Here is a 27,239-nt window from a genome sequence, read left to right as displayed (position 1 = left end):
ACCTTTCTGCTGACCATGCTCTTCTCACAGTAGCGCCGCACCTGCAAGACCAAACCCGCTGTAGGCACACGGACCACTTAACCAGGCTGGAAAACAAAAACAGATAACCACTCTCCCAAACCCCCGGAGCATGAGTCACCACCATCTCCTGGGGAGCCCAAAGCCTCCTGAGGCCGACCATGTCACCTCCTTTCTGAGGTCACTCCGCTCCCACTGTCCCCACACCACACAGGGCTCTCCCACGAGAGGGCCCCTGCCAGGCCTCAGGCACGGCCTCCACAAGTCTGCATGGCTCCACCCCTCCTAAAGGTGCTGTGTCCCTCTGCTTTCCTTCACCATGATGGCACCTAAGCTAGATCTTGAAGGATTAAGAGTTAGTCTTTAAAAAATCCTATAAGCAAAGGCACAAAGGAGGTAAAGCCTGGGACTTGTTCAAGGGACACCTGGAGTGCAGTTAGGTTGGTGTGTAGGCTGAAATGCAAGACGATGACTTTGGAGCCTTTAAAGAATTCTCAAAAGAATGGTATCTTTCAATTAAGATTCACTAGACTATAGTTTGTAAAAGTTATTAGAAGGGAGACAGAATGAAATCAAGAAAACCAGAAAGAAGCAGAGGAAAAGACTGCACTGAAGCAGCAGCTGTGGAAATGAAAAGGTGGGGTAAATTCAACAGCTATCCAGGCTATGGGGCACAATGGGTGACCTCGTTGAGCCTCGGCTTCCTTTGCTCTAGAATGGTGATGGCACACCCTACTCTACAGTCACAGGACCTGGCCCACTGCCTCAAACCCAGTGATTGTTCCGTTATTGTTAGTAAACTAGAATCATAAGGTTGTGAGTCTGGCCCCGGGGAGAGCACCAATATGTAGGCCTGGAGCAAGCAAAACTGTGAGGCTGCAATAAATCACAGCTGGAGGGGGAAGATGAGAAAAGGTCAAGCAGAGTGGCCCAGCTGTGACCTCACTCCCCGCAGCCCAACAGCAGGATCACACTCACAAAATTAACTTCCAGCTCTACCCAGCAGCCCAGGGGAAAGACCGTGCCCCAAGAAAGATGGAGTAAAGCGGAGGGCCGGGCGTCTCTAGTTGTGCTTATTAAGTACAAAGAAAGGCACCTTTCCCCCCTAATCTCTCTGACCCTTCAACCCTAGGTCCTGGATTATGTTTTGTTACTGACATTACTTTTTTTTTTCAGGGTTAATGGTATGTCTGTGCTGTAGATCCTCAGCCCTCTGGACTGATTGAGGTCAGAAGGAATTTCCTTTTTATTCCTTCCAGTGTTAACACAGTGTTCTGCCACAGGTGGGGGTAAGGATAAGATCTGATGAGCTAGCATGAACCAGTAAAACCTCTACCTTGAACAAGTTGATGTTGTCAATCTGGCTCTGAAAGAGAAAGTCATTGATGGTCTTCAGCTCTGTCCCTAAGGGTAAACAAACGAGCCTGGGGTCCTGCTCTGAAGACCACGGTGTTGGGGTCCCAGAGGGAAGCTCAGAACTGGCTCAGACCAGCCCTGGGCCCATGAGGGCCACCCTCTTACCTGTCTTTGAAAGGCTCTGTGTATTGGGATTTTGCTTAATGTTCCCTAAAAGAGAATTCCAACAGGTCAAGATGGTGGTCCTCTGGCCCCATCCTCTCACACTCCACAGTGTACTAGTCAAATAAGAACATTTGTCTGTGAACCGGCTTTTTGCTATTTTTAATACCCATAGACCCCCTCTCCCCCCTGCACTGAGGACAGATGTTCCAGGAAGCCTCAAAGCCTCAAAGCCTGACCCACAAGTGATATGGAGACCAAAGCCTGGTGATTCTTTTCACAGGGAGGCAGGGACAGAGTAGCCACCCCAGTTTAGGCAGGCGCCAACAGGACACGCCCAGCTGCTCGATGACGGAGGCACGGCAGAGACGGAAGCCAAGAGCACCAACGTGAGACAAAATCCCCTCAGAACAACCACGCTGGCTTCCTGGACTTCCGCTTCCATGAAAGCATTCAAAAGGATCCCCGGGGAAGGAAAGGGCTGCTGCACAGAATGCTGGAAAGGTGCATGGGACCTGGAGCCAGTGGGTTCTAGTTCCTCTCAATGGGCTCAGCAACCAGAGGCTCTAGCTTCATTCACTCGTGTCACTGAGGGTCAACACACCCATGCTGCCGTCCTCACAGGAGCGCTCAAGCTGCTATCATACTATGTAAAACGTCCTTCACTTGTATTGTAGTGCTATTACTACCTCAGAACAGTGAATAAACCAGGGTCCTGAAAAAGATCTACTAGTAAGTTAGACGTCCTGACAGCGTCCAGGGAGCCGAGTCCAACGAGCGGAGCAGGGTGGAGTTAGGGCGGGGCGGGGCTCCTTACCACCCAGCACAGTCACCAACTTCTCCAACAGGTACAGGATCTGTTCGATGTACATCAGGTTCTTGGCCTTCAAACGCTTCCTGAGGACAAACCAACAGACAGCAAGTGGGTTACTCCAACAGCACCTTCCCTTCTAAGTGCCCCAGGCTGAGGCCTTTCTGGCTGGTGTCTTTCTAACTGGGTCACAAGCTACAAATACTCCCCCAGAAAAACAGGCTGGCTGTGGCCCACGGCCTTCGGAGCCAGGTGCTGTGTCCTGAGCACCCCTGGCCTATGTGGGTGCACACACACAGGAGACAGCAGCACGCTAGGCCACCCCGCAGAGATGCCAACCTAAGTGCCTCCTCTCAGAGGCTGGCTTAGGGGTGCTGAGGCTGAGCGGGATTTTCCCTTCCCCTCTGGAGGTGGTGTCTCACCTGTATCGTTCCATGTACTGGAGCAACTGGGAATGTGCCTGGCAGAGCTGAGGAGAGAAGAAATGGGCATGAAGGCAGACTAGGGTCTGGGCAAGTGGAACAGGGCTGTGCCAATTGTCTAGATCAGTGGTCGGCAAACTCATTAGTCAACAGAGCCAAATATCAACAGTACAACGATTGAAATTTCTTTTGAGAGCCGAAAACTGACTTCTGCGCATACACCACGAAGTTTCAATCGCACTGTACGTGCGCGCCAGCACGTGGTATTTTGTGGAAGAGCCACACTCAAGGGGCCAAAGAGCTGCATGTGGCTCGCGAGCTGCAGTTTGCCGACCACTGGTCTAGATTGTGGCTAGAAAATGCCAGCCCAGGACACATAGGAGGCAATCAAGGTGAGGAGAGTGGGGCTGGTCACAGACTAAGGTGTGGGTTTTAAAGGCCCGTGGGCTGGTGGGACCTGAGAGAGGGAAGGCAGGCAGGTTCTGCTGCAGGGGCCACTCTGTGCCAGGGAAAGAGCAAGAGGCTGACTCTCGGTAATGAAGCCCCCTCTAGTTCTTACTGGGCTGGGAAAAGATGTTGCCTACCAAGAGTGATAGTTCAAGGTAACCATCATGTCCTGGCCGAAGATCAACCCAGGCATTGGTCAGTAGAGGTGGTGGAATGTCACGTGGGTTTCAGGGTCAGAAACCAGTGGTCAAATCCCAGTTTCCCACTTACTAGCTATGTGACCTTAGGCACTGCCTAAACCTCCCTGAATCTCTGAGTTCTCAGTGTAAAATAGGAATACCAGCCCAATGTAGAGTAGACGTGAACATCAGAGGTAACTCCTACAATGCATGGCACTTAACAGGCAATAAATAGTTTTCAGAAATGTTGAGCATTCTTCAGTTAAATCCTCTCAAAGCAGTATCATCTAACTACATGAGGACCCTGCTTCTCTCAAGCCATTATCCTGGATCATGGAATGGTTAGCAGCATCCTGGGCTGGAGGGACTCAGGACAACACAGGCCACTGCAGACCAAGGCACCAGCCCCTCTGCCTGAGCTAGATCCCAGTTCTGAGATCCGCTACAAAGCAGTCACCTCTCATGAGGCTGCCGCCTTGACGCAGTGCACCACTACCAAGCGCCATTTATGGAGGAATCCCAGGTCCAGGCAGTTAGGGAAATGATCCTTTGCCCCATGATAAACCCTGGCTCCAGAGGGAGAGGCTGACCTACCTGGGATCCACTGACCTCCGTACTGTGGATGCCTGTGATGGTGTCAATCAGGTTGTGCGCCTCATCAATGATCACTACCTGGCCCTGCAGCCGGATCCCCGCGGCCTGCCGGGTGGCCGTGTGCAGCAGCATCTGGTAGGGCAGCACCACCACCTGGGAGGAGATAGGGCCACCTGAGTGGGGCGGGACTCCCTCCCAGAGCAGGGTCACCAGCCTGCCCTCAGTTCCTGGTGTGAACAGTTTTATTTCCTGCCCAGAATAGGTGCAGGGAAAGGATCGCATCGTACTGTGCTTTTAGCAACAGACTCCTCAAAAGTTTGATGTAGAACATCAAATATATGAAACAAAAGTAAAGCTGATCTGACTTTTGACTGAACCAAGAGTGGGGTTATGGGGAGGGGAACCCCAGTTGCTTAGCCTTGTCCATACCCCCAAGGTAGCCCCCGAGGCACCCAAGTTTCCTAAAAAAAAAAAAAAAAAGGTAAAAACCACGAGTGCAGCAGAAGGCAGCCCAGGGCTCCGGCCCAGGAGCTGTCACTGCCCAGCTGTGTGATTCTGGGAAAGTCATTCAGCTCCCATGAGTCTCGTTTTCCTCATCTGCAAAATGGGCTTGATAAACTGTCAAAACAGGGTTAAGAAGTGGGGTTGGGTAACAAAAATAAAAACATTCTGTACATTTTTTAGTGGCTCTGGTGTTATGACGATTTTCCAGTTAAAAGCATACTGATAAACCAAGTGAAAATCCAGAAAACTGGAAACTTAAGACCCAGGTTTTAATATGGTTCCATTACTCACCTACTGTGAGAAAACAGATAAACCACTTAACCTTTCTCGACCCCAGTTGTCCCAGGGGTAGAATATGGAAAGTACCTGCCTTTGCTAGCTCCATGGGATACCATAAAAGCAAAAATGAGGTGAAAAGGGCCTTAAAAAGTCAAGATCATAAGAATTTCAGGACATCTTACTGCACTGGCACACAGTGTCTACAGCGCTAACCCTCGCTGCGGCAGACCAGGGAAGGACAGGGGAGTGCTGGGAGGGCTGCATTGCTCCGAGGACCACACACGCAGCCCAGGGAAACAGACTGATGAGCAATTACTGCCACACGAAATTATTACTAACACAGTTCCCTGCATCTTTTAAAATCGACTTTAACCTTTTCTTGATTATATGGAATTCTCTACAAATAATATCCTATTTCCAAAAGTCACTCAAATGAAGGAAGTAGCAAGAAATGTTAAATCATAACAACCAAATAACAGTATAATTTTTGACCTGTTAAATTGGCAGCTTTTCTGTTTAAATAATAAAAACAGTCCTCTCAAATGCTGCAGTAAGTACACAGTTAGGACAGTCACTCTGAACAGCCATTTGGAAACAGATTTATGTTCTGTAGCTCCCATTCCTCTCGGTGTCTGCCCTGGCATCTCTCACTGTATTTCAACTAGGAATGCACACCTTCTCCTGGATCTGACCCCCCATAATGCCATAGTCCCTGCAGAACAGCCACCAAGGGACCTGGGGCCTCCTGCGACCGGATGCCCTAGGAGAGAGTGGGTTACGTGTCATCAGTGTGCAGTGTGTCGATCAGTCCAACCATGGCCGGTGACACCTTCCCAAACTAAGAGGAGGAAGGAATTCCCTCACGGCCTAGGCTGCAGTGAAAGCCAAGAGCTACTGCCCAACCCTCCGCGGTCTTCACCTGGGCAGCTGGAATGGCAAACCGGCTCCCATAATAGGGACAGGCCCCAGCCTCCTTCCCCAGGGCCACCAGCTGCTCGATGTCCTTCACCTCCAGCAGCACCTGGTCCTGGAAGAGCTGCAGGTGCCTATGGCCGTAGAAGGGACAGGCAGCCCGGGATGCCTGCCTTCTCCTCTTGGGCTCCTGGTCCTCAGCTCGGCTCTTGCTCTCTGCGGGTGGGCAGCACGGGGGCAAAGGCAGAAAGAACGGTAACTGTCCTGTGGCCAGGAGCAGGCCGGTAAGGTCATGTCTACAAAACCCTTACATGAACTATTTATTCTGGTCTCATCATGACACTCTGGTATTTTACTCTGTTCAAAACTCGGATTTTGGAATTAACACTGACCCAGAAAGCAAAAACACCTTTTCCCAAGGAGAGGCTCTTTAGGAAGAAACCATGTCTGTATCGGGCTGGCCCAGGCCCCTCCCCCTCACTCCCAGCACTGCCCGAGGCCACAGGATGGTCCCAGAGGCTGCTGCTTTAGCTCAAGGGTGCAGGTGGCTACCGTGTCTGCTCCTCTGTAGCTCCATACAGCGGTCGTTAATCAGCTGCACAGAACCCAGGTTTTTCACGTCTTGGTTTATACAAAGATTCTATGAGACAGAGGAGCAAGAGTTAAAGAAATGGTGCTGGCTAAATGATACACAGCAGCCCTCCCCCGTTCCCTTCCAAGGGTCAGCAAGGCCAGGGAAGAGGTTATCCTCCCCTTCCTCAGCCTGCCTGGAAGAGGAAGACAAAGGCACAAGGAAGGGAGCAGATGGCACCAGGGCCGAGGCGCCCTGCCTCTGTCTACCTGCCGAGAGCCGAGGGAGACGAGCCGGGTGTCCTTGCCAAAGGGGCTCTTCTGTACCTCATGCACAAACTGGGCCAGCTGGGAGTGGGTCCGACTGCAGTAATAAATCTGCGCCGAGGAAAAGCAAGGGATTTCAAAGACAGTATAACCTCCTCAAATATTCTCTGCACATCAAGGAATGCCATGGGTGATGGGCTGAGGGAATGGGGAAAGGGGCCACAAATATACAAACCTAAAGCAAGGTGACTCTGTCCCACAGAAGATCTTAGCAAAATACCAGGGTTTCCCCACCTCATCCTCAACTCCTGAAGTTCAAGAGAATGCCCACCAGATGGGACTCCTCCCATCAGTCAAGCTCAGCCCCTAATCCAACTGTTCTGGAGGGCTGGGCCACCTTAGGAAAGGTATTTCCATGAGTGGTGACTCCTGACATGGAAAAGGTCCCTAAGATTCTGGGGCGTGGTGAGGGGCCGTTCCACACACTCCTCCCAAGGGCATGAGGGTGGGGCTGGCAGTAAAGCAGGAGGAGGCTGAGCTGAACACTCTTTCTCTGTACTCCGCTAAGATTTAGAAGAGTGAGGAGAGGAAATGAGAAAAAGGGAGAGGGGTCCAATTTCAACAGAGAAAACAAAGGTATTACGTGAATGAAAGCAAATGATCTGAATTTGAGAAGTGTTGGCACCACATACGCCTCATAGCTTTCCATGCAAATGAAAATATGAGCAAAAGAGAAGCATGCCATCAGACATCCAAAGGACAAAGAGCTCTCACTCTGACCTGCCCTGGCCTTCCCCAACCCCTGATGCAGAGAGAGACCCAGGGTCCTTGGCCCAGAATGGCTGTTCTTCCACGTCCTGCGGCACATGAGCCCAGACACCACTCCCACGAGATGTCTTCCCAGGTGCCCAGACCAGCCGGCCAGGTGAGCACCTAGAGACCAAGGTCTGGGTCTGGGGAGACAGTCAGTGGGCTGGAGGCTCCTCACCTACAGGAGGGACCCTCGCATTTTCCCTGGACCCCAGGCCAATCACAGCACAAAGCACAGGACACGGCCTCTTACCTTAGTTACATGTTCTTCCTCCAGGTCATCCTCATCCTCCTCTAATCTGAGAGAAAAACAAACACAGAAAAACATTCTTCTTGAAAACGCAGGCCTACTAGACACACACTTACTAAGCATCTTACCACGTGCCAGCGACAGCCCTAGACCTAAACAACTGAGAAACGAACTGAGGATCGCGCTCTGAGCTAGAAGGAGACACACACACCCCAGTAATGAAGTTCCACCAAAGCCGTCGTGCTTGCTTGTGCTCTCGGTCAGAGAGACGCCCCAGGCTAACACCAAAGCCATCCTCCCACTGCCACTCAGGAGAGGACAGAGAGAGAAAGAACATGGTAGTAACAAAACCCTAGGGCAGTGATAGGCAACCTTTTGAGCTTGGTGTGTCAAACTTCGCCAAAAAACTGAGCATAACTCGGGTAGTGTGTCACTTTGAGGAAAAAACATTATTTCGCAAATGTTTCATCCTCGGCATGCGGCCGCCTCAGCGGCCGCGTGTCATCAGAAATGGCTACACGTGTCAGTGCTGACACGCGTGTCATAGGTTCGCCATCACTGCCCTAGGGTCAATGTTTGACTGTCATCCGAGGCTACTCTCCTCTCACTGTCTAACCTCCAGCAAATGAGATTTCTCACCAAGAGAATTTGACTCTATCACTCTATCAGAGCCTAGGCATGCTGTGCTCTGTGTCAGGAATGCTCTCTCCCTCACTTCTTCCCTTTACCTAGCCAACTTCAAGATCTCCTCATAAACATTACCTGGTCTGGGCAGCGTTCCTCAATCTCCCCTGGCAGGGTTGCCTGCCCTGTGACACACTGCCATGGTCCCTGTGATATTCATCTCTTTCAAACACCGTTTTTTCTTCTGTCTCCTCAACCACCCTCTCCTGTCCACAGGTGGATCTGGGTGTGTCTTGTTTCTACGGATCGTCCCCTCCCCCGCCCTCCCCATAGCCTGCAAACAGCAGCAACTCCATGTACATTTCCTGAGTGAAGCTCCAAATGACCGGGTGAGAGAATAAAAGATGCTGTCACTTATGACCATATCAATCTCTTCTCCCCTCAGAATTTACAAAAAACTTAAATTAAAAAACTAAATAAATAAATCACATGCCACATAGGGCACAAACTCAGCAGGATCTCGGTGCAAGGCTGGATGTGTGAATGAACGAAGTCCGCCCTTTCTAGGAATGAATGAGGAGCCCATCAGCACTGGGGACTGTCAGTCAACCTGCATTACTTGGCTGGTTGTTTAGTCAACGTTATTAGTCTAAGCTTCTTAGAAAACACAAAATCCTTTTTCAGATATACTCTACCTTGTGTATAAGGTGGGGTCATCCATAGATTTTTGTTTTTGTTTTTGTTCACCTAGCAATTCAGTTATTTTAAAAAGCAGAAATGCTCATTGCCTTGGGCTATTAGAAAAGGAGTTAGTTACAGGGTTAGTTTCCTGTCAATTAAGAACTGTTCAGTCAGCTTTGTCTGAAAGGCCTGGATTTAAATCATAGGACACAGGAACCAAGATGGTGGTGTGGATAAGCACCTGTACCCAATGCAGCTTGGTACTTAAGAGTCTGAGATCTAGAGCTGGGTGGGCAGGTTCAAGTCTCAGTTCCTCGCTGCCTGGCCTTGTGGCCTTGGCCAAGGCATCACACCCGGCTGGGCCACAGCTTCCTCAGGTGTAAAGGGAAGACACAAATACTGATGTGAGAATAATGGCATTTACACACGTGCAGCCAGTGCCCGGCAGAGAGGGGGCTGGCTATCACTGCCATTATCACTTACGCACCCTGAGGAGGAGCCTGGCTGAGAGAAAAGAGGCAGTGGCTGGCATTCCATCCCTTCAGATGCCCGAAGAGTGACAAGGAAGCCTGCCTCTTTCTTGGCACAACGAAGGAGCTGCCTCCCATGTGGGCTCAGCAGGACGGCGGGTGGAGCAGAAGTGCTATCTTACCCGTTAGGGGCTCCTTTCTCCTCATCACTCTCGTACTCCGAGAGGACCAGCTCCTCCTCCCCAGATGCTAGCTGCTCCAGCGGCTCGGCCTCTGTTCCTGCCGCCAGTATGTCCCTGCTGAGACGGAGGAGACGCTCAGTCTCTTCTTCTTCCTGTCTCTGTACAGGAGCAGTGCAGGAGGGGAAAGATAACCTCAGTACTGATGCCCCACCTTTGACAGAGTCAGCCTCAGTGTGGCCGTCCCCAAGGACAACACACACACACACACACCCCATTTACTCGCGCCTTGCTGCTTTACTGGTATCAATATCCCAGGTAACACTACCTCGGCTCAAGCTCCCATCCATTGGGTCATTAGGACTTAGAGAGTGGGGGTCAGGGAACGGAACCTGAGGACCTGGCTACTCACCCAAAGGAGCTACACCTCGAGGCCCCAAGCAGCCACTCCAGATGACACTCACCTCACGCTTGGCTGCATACTTGAGCTGTGTATTGTGACGGAGCTGCTGTAGGCGTTCTTCTCGCTTCTTCCTCCTGATCTGCTCCTTCTAAAGGGGAAAGAAGCCATAAAGGAGATTACTGCAGGAAGCCCCAAACCAAGCCTTTCTTACAGAGTCTGGGGCTGCTCAGCCTAGTGCCTCTTCACACAGGGCGGTTCTCCTCCCCTGGCCAGCACTCATCACCAGACCCGGAGCCTCGCCAGGTCCCGGCCTCGCTGCTCACTGCAGGAAGTCTGCATACCCCCTCCCAGAGCCACATACTCTCACAATCAAATGCATTCCTTACTGAGTTTGCAGCTATGAAACCATGTTGCCAATGGCAACAGAGATAGGTTCCTTTCCCAGGTGGGTAATGAATGGGAACTGCCAACCCCTTGTCTAGAGAAGGCCTGTTGACATTAGCTTTAAAAAGACAGCAAGGCCCTGGTCAATGTTTCTTAGTGGTTAGAGTGCTGGCCCATGCACCAAAGGGTCACAGGTTCGATTCCCAGTCAAGAGCACGTACCTGGGTTATGGGTTCACTCTGCGCCCTCGGTCGGGGCAGCATGTGTGGGGAGGCAACTGATCAATGTGAGAGTCTCTGATCAATGTTTCTCTCTCCACCCTCCCTTCCACTCTCACTGAAAAGCAATGGAAAAAATATCCTCAGGTGAGGGTTAACAACAAAAAAAGATAGCAAGGGTGCAGCACCATTAACTCAACAAAGCTGGCAGGAGAGCTAAGAGGCACTGCAAAGGCGAAGCACACTATCTAAATCTCAGAATCAATCCCAAATAATCACCGAAGTCCTGTTTCCTAGATCACAGCCACTTCTTTTACGCTGGATCTCACCTTTAGCCGGTCTACCAGGTCCCTTTCTTCTTTCTTCTGCACAAACTGAGTAACCCAGTCAGGTTCTCCAGTGGGCCTCAGAGTGTCTGGGGTCTCCTGATGTGAGGATGAAATAAGTGGGGGCTGGTCCTTCCCATCACCGGAGGGGGCAGTTCCAGTTTTAAGGAGATGTGCCTCCTCTTGACGTTTCTTCTGTTCAAAGTCACGGAGCCAGGAAAGGGCCCCACAAATAAGACTTAAGGATTTTCCCTACGGGAAAAACATGTTTTCAGAAATAGAGAACAACAAACCAAGCTTCCCAAATGACCTTTCCCATTTTACTGAAGCGTCAAAGAAAGTCTGACTTTAAATATTAGACCAGCCTGGGGAAGAGAAGGAAATTAGCAAGAAAATGAAGCTCTTAGCTTAGTTATACAACTCACTGCTCCTGAAAGAATTTGAAGTGGCTTATCAGGTTACACATAACTACTGTAACTCAACATAACTAGAAGTGAGAAAGTAGATAAATAGCCCCCAAAACAATTAAAGCAAAAACATGTGGAGCATGAAATGCTACCCATGTGCCGAGGAGGAGCAACACCTTTCAAGCAGCTGGTGTGCAGGTAGAATATGACCAGCCCCATAGTCCCGGTGTTTATAACTTTGCTGAAGCAAACCAACGGCTCTCAAGAACACAATTCTTGATTTAAAGACCAGAATTCTCCCTGTGGGTCCATGTTATGGGGTTGAATCTTGTCTCCCCCAAATCCATGTCAAAGTCCCAACCCCCAATGTCTCAGAATGTGGCCTTATTTGGAGACAGGGTCATTGCAGGTGTATTTAGTCAAGATGAGGTGGGCCCTAATCCAATCTGACTGTTGTCCTTATAAAAAGGGGAAATTTGGACACACAGGCCGAAAAGGAAGGTGATTGACAGGGGGAAAAAAAGAGACATCTACAAGCCAAGGAGCGGGGCCTGAACAGACCCTTCTCCCACGGCCCTCAGGAAGAACCAACTCTGAAACCAAGCTGTTGGGAGGCTTGGTTCCTTCTCACTTCTGGCCTCCAGAACTGGGAGAGAACAAATTTATGTTGCTTAAGCCACCCACGTTGCCAGGATTTGTTATAACAGTCCTTCCAGAAAGGCTGCTGCCATGAGTTTCACAAAGCTGCTGCTTCTGGTATCCAAAGGGCAGGTCATTTCAGGTGAATCTCAGGAGGGCCACCACCTTCCTGTCCAGGCCATCACTCTCCCAAGCCTGCTTAACCCAGGGGTGATCTCGGAGTATCCAGAGTGAGGTTCTGAGCCTAATCTGGGCTTGAATGAACTGCAAGTGAAATACAGGTGTGTCTAGGTTGGGCAGAAACAGCAGAGCATAGTAGCTAGAGCTTCAGACTTCACTGCCAGGTTGCCTGGGCCAAATACTGGCTCCTCCACCCATCAGCTCTGTGGCCTTAGGCTAACTTCTCTAGGCTTGTTTCTAAAAATGCAAAATGGGAATACCAGTAATAGTAGGACCTTCCTCCGAGTTGCTGCAAGCATTGATTAAGTTAATACACATAAAAGTTAATACCTACACCAAGATTAGAGGGAACACCTGGTACATAAATTAGCAACCAGGGCCTGTTTTTTTTGGGGTGTAGGGTTACTATTATTAAGTAACTAGAGGCCTGGTGCATGAATTTGTGCACCATTGGGGTCCTTCAGTCTGGCTTGCAGAATTGGGCTGAAACCAGCTCTCCGACAGCCCCTAAGTGCGAGAGGGCGCAGGCCAGGCCGAGGGACCCCACTAGTGCACAATTGGGCCAGGGAGGGATTCGAGAGGTTGGCCAGCCAGGGAGGGACCGCGGGAGGGCTCCAGGGTATGTCCAGCCTGTCTTGCTCAGTCCCGATTGGCCGGATCCCAGCAGCAAGCTAATCTACTGGTCAACTGTTTGCCCCCTGGTGGTCAGTGCATGTCATAGTGAGCAGTTGAGAGGCCTTAGCATATCATTAGCATATTATGCTTTGATTGGTTGAATGGACAACTGGACACTTAGCATATTAGGCTTTTATTATATAGGATAATAAAATACTATTAACTTGGGATGAGGATCTATTCGCTTTCATCAAATTCTCAGAAGGCTCTGTGACTGATGGGTACTTCTGAAGAATGGATGGCTCACATATGTTTAGAAAAGCCCCATATGTTTCCTTTCTGTCCATTTTTGATAGAGACTGAGTGACAAAGACTTGCAGACAGCAGCCTCCAGGAAAGCCTGGGGCAGCCATTCTGTGCTGCCTGGGAATGGGAGCCATCAGCTTCAGCTGTCATCAAGTGAGGAGTAGGAGAGACGTCCCCCATGTAACATGGTCCAGGCACAGATGCCTAGTTAGATAGCCAGCAACCTCCTCCTGAAAGTGAGCTGAGGAAGTTTCTGAGGGCAAAGTTATCTTCCAGAAACAACAGTGGCAAACTCTTTAACACCAAGGAAAAAAGACCACCAAAGCCCTGCAGATCCATGTTCCGTAATAAGGCCACAGAAATTTTAGGCTGGAAAACGTTACAAAGATGTATAATCAACTGCTCACCTGTTATGAAATAAATTTAATAAAGTACCCACAGTATACCTAGCTTTGTACAATGTTATTTCCTGGGGATTTTGTTAAAATAACACAGTTTAAAAAGTTTATGCAAAGAAAACTAAATTCATTCTTTCTAAACACCTACACAGGAGCTGTAGCAACCACTGGGCTTGATGGTGGGAACACAGAGCTCTCTAGAAAGTACCCACAGGCACAAACTTAAACATATGACTTGAAGGGTTATGCATTCCTGCGGGACACGGACTCCAGAACTGCAATGCTATACAAGGCACAGTGGGCACAAAGGCAAGAGGTCAATTCAATGTGGTGGTCTCATAAAAGGCTTAAAAAGATGACACTTAAGGGAAAATAGGCATCATCGGGGCGGGGGGGGGGGAACGGGCATCTGAGGCAGAGGACTGGAAGGTGAGGCACAGCCTGTAATGCATGGCACCCTTGCAGGCAGTGTGGCACAAGGACAGGAGGGAGCTCTATTAGGGGTGGGACGTGGAAGACAGTGGCTTCTTCTTGAAGGCAACTGAAGTACACAGATGAGGCCACAGAACCGAGAGCACCAACATGAAGGGCTGAGCAGCAGGAGAGGATGCCTGGGATGGACAAGGAGCTGAAGACGGAAAGACCTGAGAGGGAGGAGTTGGGCCTTCAGGTTAAACAAGGTGGAATGTACACATGCTCTTCTAGCTCTTCTGCGTCTTTTCTGAAACACATTAAAATTATAACAAAGGCATAAGAGAGGCTTACACCCACAAAAACAAGAAAGTGGAAGAAGGGATAGTAACAAGTTTTAGGAGAGAAAGCAGAGAAATGGAACCGACCTAGCAGAGTAAAGGACACGGAGCCCAGGTGTCTACAGAAGTCTCCTCAGATCCCCCCTCAGAAACGCCCGGAAACTAGCAGGGCCACGGAATAACAATGAAAACAAAGGGATTAACTGAAATTCTTTTAAGGATAATTAGACCCCCAAGTTGCAGTCCCCACTCCTCACAGCAGACAGTTTATTCTCTGGTAAAGCTGAGCCCGGAGGCCCTGGAGACAGCAGGTGGAGTGAAGCGTGGGGAAGAGGGCTGAAAGCAGGGCACTGAGAGACTGTGTACCTAAAGCCACGTCTCTAGTCCCTCAAAAATACTGGCTGTCAGGCTTGGATCCACTAGGCAAGAGTTCAAAGGAGAGACTTCTCTGGAAAAACTAGATGGCCCTAGGGAAAATTCTACAAATACTGACAAATGGAAGCCCCAAACAGTGGCTGGGCCTATGGCCACAGCCTCCATCACAGGCCTGTCACTCAGCCTTGCAGTGGCATCGGCTTGAACACCAACAGAAGACAGCCAAGGATCGCCAGGCATTTGAGGAAAGCCTCAAAACGTAATACCCCAAATTGGGGGAAGAGGGGCAATGCAGGGGGGGAAAACTTCCAACTACTACTATAATTGATATCTTCATTTTTTTTTTTTTTGTTGCTTTTTTTTTTTTTTTTTTTTTTTTTTTTATAATTGATATCTTCAGAACGATATTATTTCCATGAAACAAGAACAGGATGCTTTTTTTTTATTTTTAATTACAGAATAAGAACACGTTCTTAAATATTTAAGAGATGACAGCCAAAATAAACTGAATAGAAAGACTGGACAATGAAGTTAAAGAAATCTTAAAGAAGTAGAATTTTAGGCAAAAACAAAAACAAACCATGGTGCTCAAAGAGATGAGCAATTAGAAGAAAACATAATTATAGGATTAACCAAGGGGGCCCAAACCCAGTGAATGGGAGTACCAACAAGATTATTATCAAATACAAGAAAATGTCTCAGAATGAGAGGTAGATGACCCAGATGGAAAGTGCTCAAGTAACCAGTACAAGAAATTAAACATACGCACAGTAGGTCCGTTAGCATGCAATTTCAGACACAAAGGGTAAAGAGAAGATCCTAAAAACTTTGGAGGGTGAGGTGGAATCAGGTCACAGAGGACTGAGGTGCAGACTACCACTGGAATTCTCAACAGCAACAATGGAAACTAGTGAACAGAGGGAGCAACTGTGAGGGAGAATTATTTTGAAACTAGACTTATATATCCAGCCAAACTATTAATACCAACCAAGTAGAACTAATACATTTTTAGGCCAGCAAAGTCTTAAACACTTACTTACACAGCCCTTTTCAGGAAGACTCTCTACCAAAACAAGGAAATAAATTAAGAAGATATGTGTCTAAGAAACAGAGAATCCATTACCGAAAAAAATAAGGAAAAATAAACATTACATGGATGAATCTCAAAAATATGCTGAGTGAATAAAAGAAACCAGATACAAGAGTACATACTATCTGATTCCACTTTTATGGAATAGTGGAAAGATAAAGCTAATCTACAGAAAGCAGATCAATGGCTGAGGCTGGTGTGTTGAGAATGGAGGGGCAGCAGCAGGGAGCCACTTCCAGAAGGTACAGGGAACTTTCTGGGGTGATGGATATGTCTTGCATCTTGATCGTGGTGATGATATGGGTGTTCACATCTATCAAAATTCATTGGAATTGTAGACTTAAAAGGGATACATATTACTATATATCGATTATCCTAAAAAAAGGTGATTTTTTTTTTTTAAAAAAAAAGGAGCAAAGGGAAATCCTCCAGCAATTGCTGTGAAGTAGATCTAAGGAACAACTAATTCAGATTAGAACAAATGGGTGAAGGACTTCAAGGAAGTCTCCAAGGTAAAATGGAATTGATTATTGCTATGGACTGAACTTATCCCCCCCAAAATTCATATGTTCAAGCCCTAACCTGCTCATGACCATATTGGAAAAACAGTCTTTAAGGAGGTGATTAAGGTAAAATGAGGTCATAAAGGTATCCCTGATCTTCTGATAGATCTGGTGGTGTCCTTATAAAAGGGGAAGAGACACCAAATCTCTCTCTTTCTGTGTCTCTCTGTCTCTCTCCCCCCCGACCCCCACCCCGGACCCCTCTCTCTTTCTACCATGTGAGGACACAGAAAGAAGATGGCCGTCTGAAAGCCAGGAAGAGGATCCTCACCAGAAACTAAAGCCTGCTGCAACCTTACTCTTGGACATTCGTCTCCAGTACTGCGGGAAAATAAATTTCTGTCATTTAAACCACCCAGTCTATAGCATTTTGTTGTAGCAACTCTAGCAGACTAAGATGATAACTTTACACAGGGAACACAGGTATCCCCCACTTTCCAAAAGTTCGCATTAGGCAAACTTAGCTCTTTTGTAAAAGCACAGTGGTATAACACAAACTTGCATAAAGCAAACTTTTGGGAACTGGAAGATATTCTCCACTTTACTGTCATTTTGGCTTATGAAAGGTTTCATGGGAATGCTCTATAGCTGTCCCTCAGTATTCATGGGCGATTAGTTCCAAGACCCCCAAGGATACAAAAATCTGTAGATGCTCATGTCCCTTATATAAAACTTAGAGGCCCGGTGCACAAAATTCATGCACGGGTGGGGTCCCTAGGCGACCAGGGCCGATCGGGGCCTTCCGGCTGCCAGGGCCTTCCTTCCTGCCAGCTGCCGGCCAGGGCCTTCCTTCCTGCTGGTGGCCGGCCAGGGCCTTCCTTCCTGCTGGTGGCCGGCCAGGGCCTTCCTTCCTGCTGGTGGCCGGCCGGGGCCTTCCTTCCTGCTGGTGGCCGGCCAGGGCCTTCCTTCCTGCCGGCCAGGGCATGCCGGCTGTGGGGAGGGACTATGGAGGTTGGCCAGCCACTGGGAGGGGTCTGGTGAGGTTGGCCGTCCGCGGGAGGTTGACTATGGGAGCGCACTGACCACCAGGGGGCAGCTCCTGCGTTGAGCATCTGCCCCCTGGTGGTCAGTGTGTGTCATAGCGACCAGTCATTCTGGTTGTTCTGGCATTCCAGTCGCTTAGGCTTTTATATATACACCAGAGGCCTGGTGCACGAATTTGTGCATGGGCGGGGTCCAGTCGGCCTGCCCCATCAGGGCCGACTGGGCCTGGCTCGCCTGGGGGGAGGGGCCATATACAGTTGGCCAGTCGATCCGCCCCCTGGTCAACTCCCTGTCAACTCTTGGTGGAGGGGACAATTTGCATATTAGCCTTTTATTATTTAGGATAGATAGATGACTTAGTATTTGCATGTAACCTATGCACATAATCCCATACACTTTAAATCATGTATACATTACTTATAATACTTAATATCATGTAAATTTTACATAAATAATTGCTATACTATATTGTTTAGGGAGTAATAATAAGAAAAAAGTCTGTACATGTTCAGCAACTGTCGTAGGTCTAACTACATAGAACATGTCAGCAACAAGGTTGCTTTCCCCCCCCCCCCCCCAATATTTTTTATCTGGAGTTGGTTGAACCCATGGGTGCAGAACCCACAGGTAAGGGCCAACTGTACTTTTGGACAGTGTGAAAATCTGTATCATATTGAGAGACTACTGGATGATGTGTGAGGAGTTCGCATAAGCATATTGAACACTAAATAAACTTTTAAAAGGCAATTATTAACTCTAGAAAAATAAAATTACTCAATGAAAAAACAATTATAGTATACTGCCTTAGCAGAGACTAAAAACAGCTAATTACATCAGGAGAGGAAGGGAAAAAGATGGTAAGAAAGCTACATCTTATCCATCACAAGAGGAAGGTACCAATCACTAAAATCCACAAATCAAGAAACAAGAGCACATAGGTTATAATTTCAAAATGTGCTATATGAGAAAAGTACATTTCTTAAGAAACAGACAAAATATTTAAAAGCACCGGCCCATTGCACCAGATTTGACTTTTTTTTAAAAAGGTGTTCATTTATTTCAGAGAGAGGAATGGAGAAGGAGAGAGAGATAGAAATATTGACGAGAAACATTGATCAGCTATCTTTTGCATGCCCCTACTGAGGATCAACCCACATCCAAGGCATGTACCCTGACCGGAAATCGAACCAGTAACCTCCTGGTACATGGGTCAATGCTCAACCAACTGAGCTCACCCTGGCAGGGCAATAAATTTGACTTTTAAAATAATATGCGTTATTCTTTGATTAAAATTTTTATATTGCTTTAAACAAAAGAGGAGGATATGTTCTATAACGTCAAACGTTACAGTATGGTCAAAATAAGGGCTTCATATATCCAGATCTACTAAACAGGAAGTCACTACTGACCCTAAAAATATTTCAGTGGGTTGGTAGGGGAAGAAGTCATATTGCACTGGGTTAAATGAAGGGTAAAAGTGATAGTAGAATACTACTGAAAAAAATACCTCTGCACATTATATTTATGACCCACATTTTGTTAATTGCAAGACTTATTCTCTCCCACTCACTACATATACACTGAGTGGCCAGATTATGATCTTCGAACGCATAATAATCTGGCCACTCAGCATATATATATATATATATATATATATATATATATATATATATATATGTTAGCCTTTTATTCTATAGGATATACACTGAGTGGCCAGATTATTATGCATTCAGAGATCATAATAATCTGGCCACTCAGTGTATATGAAAGAACAAAATGAAACAATATAGTACCCCTGTCTGCACTTTTCCTGTCCCAGGAGGTCATGTCATCTCAGGAGAGAGTGACATGCTTCCATCAGCAAGTGAGAGAAAAAGAATGAGTTACTTCCTTTTATTCATTCATTCCACACACCTACTAGGAGCCTCCTATGGGCCAAATGGGCCAAGTTCTGCTAGATGATAGGGACACAAAGGTGAGACCACAAGGTCCTTATCCTCCAGGAGGTCACAGCCTAGTTGAGGGACCTTCACAGCAACACATACATTTCACTATCACATAGTACTTGCTATAAAAAATAAGTAACGTGTAAGAGAGAAGTAGGAACTGATTACCACAGCCTTAGCAACCTCAACAGACAATGTCTAATAAATCACTCATTCCAGGCCAGGAAGAAAAAACTTAGGGGCCCTTGATTGGATCCCTCCAGCACTCAGTAACCAAGTGCCTGGAGACTACATCAACATGTTAAATCTGTGAATAAGCTGAAGTAATTTCTATGTTGCTCAATATCAAAGCAGTTGTGTGCCCAGAGAAGTCTTAAAAGTTTCAGTTCTATGCTTCCACTGCCATTCAAATTCTCCTTTGCCTGTAGCCTAATTGTCTTTAGAACCTGGGGTTGTGTTTAACAATTTAATAGAGGGAAGTGAGCATTATTCAGAAAGATAAACTGAGAGAACTACTTTGCCCAACTCCAAACCATGAAAATCTCTACAGAGGCAAATAAACCTCTGACTAGTTGTAGTCAGGGTCTCCCAAGAGCCCTCTTGGGCCAACTGTTCATACTTACAGTGCCGGTTGGACTCTCAAATATCCCAATCTTGCTATCCTCCAACACCTGGTATAGCACTGCCATGAAGTCTTTCTGGATGGAATAGGGTGTGAAGGGAAAAGGGAAATGGATGCCACCAATCTCCTGGTTTTTATCAGCCATGATCCTAAGGGGAGAAAAATATCTGGTAGTTCTCTGATGAGCCAGGAAGAACCGGCTTGAAATCTAGAACAGTTCCTAAGATCAGTCTCAATACTAATTATGGATTTTCTCCTTAGGCTGTACATTATTTGGCAAGCAGAGAGAGATCATGTTCTCTTCATCATGTGCATATACCCATGAAGCCATACTAAATCCTGCAATCCACCCAGTGACATTTATCACAAAGGGCTCTAGAAGAATGCAGAATACGAAAACCCTTATACAGAAACTCCCTGCTTTTCACCTGAGGTACTTTTGCTGCTTGGATAGCCTTCCAATGCCTCTACGAAAGGCTTGGAGGTTTCCTCTCAAAGACCTGTGCCCTGGGATCAAAGATGTTGCCTGTATTCACTTCTGCAGCAGTCTTCCCTCACTTCTGCGCCGGGTGGTATTTGCATGACAAATGCTGCTTTATCCTGTTGGGAGACCTGTAAGTAAAATCATGACACACGGGCAGAGAATTACAAGTACAATTACAGTTTTTCTTACATGGCACAGGTTAATGTACATATCCTTATTTTATAGACATCTTTAGTTTGCTTCTTAGTTCATCCTACCTTCCATTTCTAGCACAAAACAGAGCTGCCTCCAAAAAATGTTTTGGCCTTAAGAATCAGAGCCTTCTGTCTGGCTCCTGCCCTTTTAAAAACAGATCACTGGTCAGCCTACAGACATCTAAAGCATCCAGCCTGATCTAATGAGCTTTGCACTTTCTGTCCCTCATAGAGGGAATGATGAGTCCTTAACTACAGCTCAGCTCCTAGAGAAGTCTCTTTCTTTATTTGGTCAAATACCCTCCTTCCAAATACATGTGCATGCACACACGCAGGCCGCTCTACTTTAAGTCACTCTTTGATGTCATTACCCTGCACTTAATTTCTTCATAGCTCTTAGCACTCAACTCAATTTATTTAGTCCTCCCCACTACAGTATAAGCTGCATAAAAGAAAGAACTTTGTCTGTCTTGTTCTTACCTGCCCTTAGCACTCAGAATGCCAGGTGCTTTGACAACTAGCAGGCATTCAATAAAAATTTGATGAATAAATAAATAGCCATCTTGACATGGGGGCTGTAGGTGGAGGTTTGTGTTCTTCAGAAGTGTGAGCGCCCCTGGGTCCGGGTGAGGCTGGATCCCGGGTCCGGGTGGGTCCGCGCGCCCCTGGGTCCGGGTGAGGCTGGGTCCCGGGTCCGGGTGAGGCCGCGTGCCCCTGAGTCCGGGTGAGGCTGGGTCCCGGGTCCGGGTGAGGCTGGATCCCGGGTCCGGGTGAGGCCGCGCGCCCCTGGGTCCGGGTGAGGCTGGGTCCCGGGTCCGGGTGAGGCTGCGTGCCCCTGAGTCCGGGTGAGGCCACGCCCCTGGGTCCAGGCAAGACCAAACCAGAGGGAGTCGGACCTGCATTACCACCATTTGTCCACCATCCAGAGCTGAAAAGTCAGTGCCGACATGTACACATAAGGAACTGGTGGACATTGAAAATGGGTCTCAAAAGATCTGTTGGCCCAGGAAGAAACTCACTACAGACTGATTCATTTGCCTGTCAGCATAACTATTATTGCTCGTCTCACATTCGGTTCTTATAAGTATATTTCTAGTAACACATGATCTCACTCATCTAGGGGAAATGATGAACAACATAGACTGATGAACAAGAACAGACCCAGAAACAAGGAGGCATTGGCCGGACTGTTGGGCCTCAGAGGGAGGGTAGGGAAGGGTAGGAGAGGGTGGGGGTAGGGGGGAGAGATCAACCAAAGGACTTGTGTGCATGCATACGAGCCTAACCAATGATTAAGGACAACAGGGGGGTGGGGGCATCCGTGGGGAGGGGTGTGGGATGGGAATGGGGGGATGAGGACAAATATGTCACACCTTAATCAACAAAGAAATTAAAAAAAAAAAAAAAAGAAGTGTGAGTGGAGGATGTCCCATAACTTAAATATCTAGTCCAAGGCCAGTTCTTTAGTAGTTTCAAACTGTTTTAATATAACATCACAACAACCATGTGGTCAGTATTATTACTAGCTCTATTTTATAGATGAAAAAACTGACACTCAGAAAGGTTAAGTGATTTGCCCAGCTGGTGTGGCTCAGTGGTTGAGTACTGACCTATGAACTAGGAGGTCACGGTTCAATTCCTGGTCAGGGCACATGTCTGAGTTGCAAGCTCCATCCCCAGTAGGAGCCATGCAGGAGGCAGCCGATCAATGATTCTCTCTCCCTTTCCCTTCCTCTCTGAAATCAATAAAAAAAATATATATATATTTTAAAGAAAGGTTAAGTTACTTGCCCACAGTCTCACAGCAATTGCCTGAATCCAAGATTTGAACGCACATCTGCCAGACCTTCAAGCAGCTAGGCTTTGTATTTCCTCACTCTTCTCTCACCAGGGTAAGTAAGGTGAAAACAGACTTGGTTACCAAACTTTAGAATAACAACAGGAAACAATACAGAAAAAAAGTAATTACTGCCCTAGCCAGTTTGGCTCAGTGGATAGAGCGTCGGCCTACGGACAGAAGGGTCCCAGGTCCGATTCCGGTCAAGGGCACATGCCTCGGTTGCAGGCTCCTCCCCCACCCAGGCCCAGGTTGGGGCATGTGCAGGAGGCAACCAATCGATGTGTTTCTCTGACATCGGTATTTCTCTGTCTTTCCCTCTCTTTTCCACTTTCTCTCAAAATATCCTCGGGTGAGGATTAAAAAAAAAAAGTAATTATTATTTCATTCCCCGTGGATGGTAATTATTGATCTCATTATTCCAGAAACAGAACAAGCTAAGTCAGAAGTTAAAGAAGGATTTGGATAAATCCACCAATAGTTGATACACTAAGCACGCTTTAAGAATGCTTGGTGTAGCTTTTTCTGACCTCTTCAGATTGGCTGTCTGAAGGACAACCATGACCTCCCACACAAGTTTTCCCTAGAATTCCCCACCAGTGCTAAGGCACAAACCTTACGTTCATTAAATGAGGTAATAAGAGGTTATGTGAAAGAACCTCAGGTACATATAAGGTTTGAAAGTGTTCATTTTCTTCAGTCTTCAATTATCACTTGTTATTTACTTGGGTATAAACTATTGCTACAGACTGAACTGTGTTCCACCCTCCCTCAAATTCATGTGTGAAAGCCCTAACCCCCAACATGAGACTCTATTTTATTTGGAGGGAGGGCTTTTAGGAGGTAATTAGCATAAAATGAAAAGGGTAATTAAGATTAAATTAAGGCATAACAGTGGGTCTAATCCTTATTAAGATTGGTGGCTTTCTAGGAGTAAGACACCTCTCTCCTTACCAGCCATGTGAGGACAAGTAAGAAGGGGACCGACCTTCTGCAAGAGAGGAAAAGGGTCCCGGACAGGGAACAGAATAGGCTGGGACCTTGATCTTGGACTTCCCAGCTTCTAGAACTGTAAGGAAAAAAAAGAACTCTGGCCCTGGCCAGTTTGCTAAGTGGTTAGAGCATCAGCTTGCACACCCAAGGGTCCTGGTCAAGGGTACCTCAGTGGCAAGTTCCCCAGCCCTGGTAGGGGCGGGAGGCAACCAATCTATGTGTCTCTCTCACGATGTTTCTCTCTCTACCCTCTCCTACTTCCTTTCCACTCTCTCTAGAAGTCAATGGGGAAAATATCCTCGGGTGAGAATTAAAATAGAAAACAAACAAAAAACAACACTGTTGTTTAAGCCACCCAATGTATGGCATTTTGTTATGGCAGTCAGAGAAGACAGGAACAATTTAAAAGCACTATCCCCATTTTAAGTTCCTAAAATGCTTTAACTTCACACACCTGGGAGACAACACAGCCCCAAAAGAAAACGTTTTCTGCACCTACTGTTAATCCAGTCACAACACTCAGCGGGGCTGCAATGCTGCCACAGCAGGGGACATGGCCCGGCCTCCCAGCTCCATCCTCAGAGCTCTCACATAGTGTAGGAAAAACCTGCTATAGTATTTTTTTCCACTTTTCATAACACATCCTCCAACAATCTGGTCAATTCCATTCAACCGAATCCTCTTGACTGGATCCCACTCCACCTTGATTTTTCTGAAGGGCAGGCAGTAGGGCAGAGCCATCAACAGTATGGGCTCTGAGGTCAGGCTTCTAAACTTGGGACCCCAGCTGTATTCCTGCCTAAGTTAATACCCCTAACCCGCAGTTTCCCCACGTGTAAAGGAGAGATAGATAAAACTGCATATCCATAAGATTTTAATGACCACTAAATAAGGTAATTTATAAAAAGTGGTTAGCATAGATTGGTTATTGAAGTCCCAGGTGCGTGTTAGTTATTATTACTCCAAAGCACCGCTCCGGTTCAAATGCAGATCCCGCCCTCACTCACCTCCCATTCGCCCTTGCATAGTTTCTCGCCTATCAATCATACGTCAGCTCCGCCCCCCTATTGGCGAAGGTTTTTCCCGCTCCCGACGGCCCCCACCCCTTCCCAAACAGCCACCAGTTAGCACTTACACCGGAGTACGTCCTTTCTCATTTCGTTTCTCCTGGTCCTAAGCTTTGTTACCACGCGACACCGTGATCACTCTCTTCCCGGGGAAGACAGCTTCGCTTCAGGCCAGAAGGTTGCGGTATCAGAGAGAAGGTCGCTGACCTTAAAAGCGTGGCTACGACTCCATCCCCTGAGGAGCGTGCAGCGCTGCCACGCCCCGCGCCACTGCGCGTGCTCACTCGGGGACTTGGGCGTGGTCTCTCTGCACTACTGCGCCTGCGCGGCTGGCTCGTGGCGGGACTTTTCTGGAGGTGGGAAAGCTGCGGGTGATGGACCCTCGGGTCCTGGTTTCTGACCACAGCCTTTGGGCTTAATGCCAACTTGCGACCTCCCTTGCCGTCCTGCCCGGTGCAGGATGTTTGATCCCCTGCCTATTAGCGCAGATGTACTAATCTCCACAGTTGATTGACTTGAAGAAATTGGCCGATCTTTACTAAACACCGCGGGCAAAAAGGCTGTAGCAGAGAATTGAGAAACCAGTATTCTGATCCTCCCTCTTGTCAGGCCTTAATATGCAGTATGTGAATGTGTTATTTTACCTCTGAATGGGCAGTACACGCCTCAACTGGACTGTACAGGAACTTGGACGTCTTTCGCCCCCCCCCCCCCCCCCCCCCCCGCCAATTTCAGTTGACATGCAATATTATATTAGTTTCAGGAGTACAACATATTGATTGGACATTTATGTAACTTACCAAGTGATCACCCAATTAAATTTAGTACCCATCTAAAACCATACATACCTATTAAAATGTTATTGACTTTCCTGTATGCTCTACTTTACTTCCTCATGACTGTTTTTATAATTGGCAATTTTTAAAATATTTTTTTATTGATTTCAGAGAGGAAGGGAGAGGGAGAAAGAGATTGAAACATCAATGATGCAAGGGAATCATTGATCATTGCCTCCTGCACACCCCCTACTGGGAATGGCCCGCAACCCAGGCATTTGCCCTGACTGGTAATTGAACCTGGGACCCTGAGTCAGCAGGCCAATGCTCTATCCACTGAGCCAAACCAGATAGGGCTGTAACTGGCAATTTGTACTTAATTTCTTCACTTTTTTCACCTATTCCCTAAACCCCCTCCCATCTGGCAACCAATGATTGGTTCCCTGTATGTGATTTTGTTTCTGTTTTGCTTGTTCCTTTGTTTTGTAAATTCCACATATGAATGAAATCCTGTGTTGTTTGTCTTATTTCACTTAGAATAATACCCTCTAGGCCTATCTGTTTTGTTGCAAGATTTCATTTCTTTTTATGATTGAGTAATATTCTATTATATATGTACCACATCTTCTTTATTCATTCTTTATCCACTTAAGTATGGACACTTAGGTTGCTTCCATATCTTGGTTCTTGTAAATAATGGTGCAATGAACATAGGGCTGCATATATCTTTTCAAATTAGTGTCTTGGATTCCTTTAGATAAATATCCAGAAGTGAATTTTGGGGTCATAAGGTAGTTCTATTTTAAATTTTCTTGAGGACCCTCAGTACTGTTTTCTACAGTGGCTGCACCAATTTACAATATCACCAACAGTGCACAAGGATTCCCTTTTCTCTACATCATTGCCAACATTTGTTTGTTGATTTAGTGATGATAGCCATTCTGACAGGTGTGAGGAGATATTTCATTGTGATTTTAATTTGCTTTCCCAGATGATTCATGATGTTGAGCATCTTTTCATATGTCTAATTGCCGTATGTATGTCCTCTTTGGATAAGTATCTAATCAGGTCCATTGCACATTTTTAAATGGGATTGTTAGGGGGTTTTTTGGTGTTGATGTATCATTGGCAAATATGCTCTCCCATTCACTGGGTTGTCTTTTCGTTTTGTTGATTGTTTCCTTAGCTGTGCAAAAACTTTTTCATTTGACAGTCCCATTTGCTTTTTTGTTTTTTTCTTGTTTCCCTTGCCCAAGGAAATATCCCTCCCCCCCAAAAAAAATCATTAAGAGCAATGTCAAAGTGTTGACTGCCTATGTTTTCTTCTAGGACAGTGATGGCGAACCTATGACACGCGTGTCAGCACTGACACGCGTAGCCATTTCTGATGACACGCGGCCACTGAGGCGGCCGCATGCCGAGGATGAAACATTTGCGAAATAATGTTTTTTCCTCAAAGTGACACACTACCCGAGTTATGCTCAGTTTTTTTGCGAAGTTTGACACACCAAGCTCAAAAGGTTGCCCATCACTGTTTTAGGAGGTTTATGGTTTCAGGTCTTACATTTAAATCTTTAATCCCTTTTGAGTTTATTCTTGGATATAAGAAAGCAATCCAGTTTCATTATTTTGTATGCATCTGTCCAGTTTTCCCAACACCATTTATTGAAGAGACTGTCTTTACCCCAGTATATATTCTTGACTCCACTGTCTTAGATTAACTGAAACATGGGTTTATTTCTGGGCTCTCTATTATGTTGCATTGATCTATGTGTTTTGCTTTTTTATGCCATAGCATGCTGTTTTGATTACCATAGCTTTGTAGTATAGTTTGATATCATGTAACTCAATACCTCCAACTTTGTTTTCCTTTCAGGATTGCTTTGACTCCTCAGGATCTTTTGTGGTTCCATTTAAATTTTAGGAGTACTTGTTCTAGTTTTGTGAAAAATTATATTGGTATTTTGATAGGGATTTCATTGAATCTGTAAGATGCTTTGGGTAGTATGGGCATTTTAATGATGTTAATTCTTCCTATTCATGAGTATGCTATACCCTTCCATTTCTTTGTATCTTCTTCAGTGTATTTCTTTAATACCTTATACATAGTTTTCTGAGTACAGGTCTTTTACCTCCTTGGTTAAA

At 46.8% G+C, this 27,239-nt stretch overlaps 1 protein-coding gene across 1 annotated transcript in view; it reads right to left on the bottom strand.

Annotated features, from left to right (window-relative positions):
* The window catches only part of LOC307100973 (ATP-dependent DNA helicase DDX11-like), a 37,323-nt gene extending 12,794 nt beyond the window's left edge, over window positions 1–24,529 (bottom strand). Inside the window, exons 1-16 of the mRNA XM_079773670.1 lie at window positions 24,387–24,529; window positions 20,172–20,355; window positions 19,745–19,892; window positions 10,870–11,118; window positions 10,000–10,086; window positions 9,539–9,696; window positions 7,585–7,630; window positions 6,525–6,632; window positions 6,237–6,324; window positions 5,692–5,900; window positions 3,990–4,142; window positions 2,770–2,816; window positions 2,354–2,433; window positions 1,540–1,584; window positions 1,355–1,422; window positions 3–41 (exon numbers count right to left, since the gene is read on the bottom strand). Coding sequence (XP_079629796.1) covers window positions 3–41; window positions 1,355–1,422; window positions 1,540–1,584; window positions 2,354–2,433; window positions 2,770–2,816; window positions 3,990–4,142; window positions 5,692–5,900; window positions 6,237–6,324; window positions 6,525–6,632; window positions 7,585–7,630; window positions 9,539–9,696; window positions 10,000–10,086; window positions 10,870–11,118; window positions 19,745–19,888 — 1,521 coding nt within the window. The 5' untranslated portion in view covers window positions 19,889–19,892; window positions 20,172–20,355; window positions 24,387–24,529. The remainder of the gene's footprint in view (window positions 1–2; window positions 42–1,354; window positions 1,423–1,539; window positions 1,585–2,353; window positions 2,434–2,769; window positions 2,817–3,989; window positions 4,143–5,691; window positions 5,901–6,236; window positions 6,325–6,524; window positions 6,633–7,584; window positions 7,631–9,538; window positions 9,697–9,999; window positions 10,087–10,869; window positions 11,119–19,744; window positions 19,893–20,171; window positions 20,356–24,386) is intronic.
* Window positions 24,530–27,239: the final 2,710 nt, after the last annotated feature.

The sequence above is a fragment of the Cnephaeus nilssonii genome (assembly GCF_951640355.1).
Source record: "Cnephaeus nilssonii genome assembly, chromosome: 6".
Taxonomy (NCBI): Eukaryota; Metazoa; Chordata; class Mammalia; order Chiroptera; family Vespertilionidae; genus Cnephaeus; species Cnephaeus nilssonii.
This window is presented reverse-complemented; position numbering and strand designations above follow the sequence as displayed.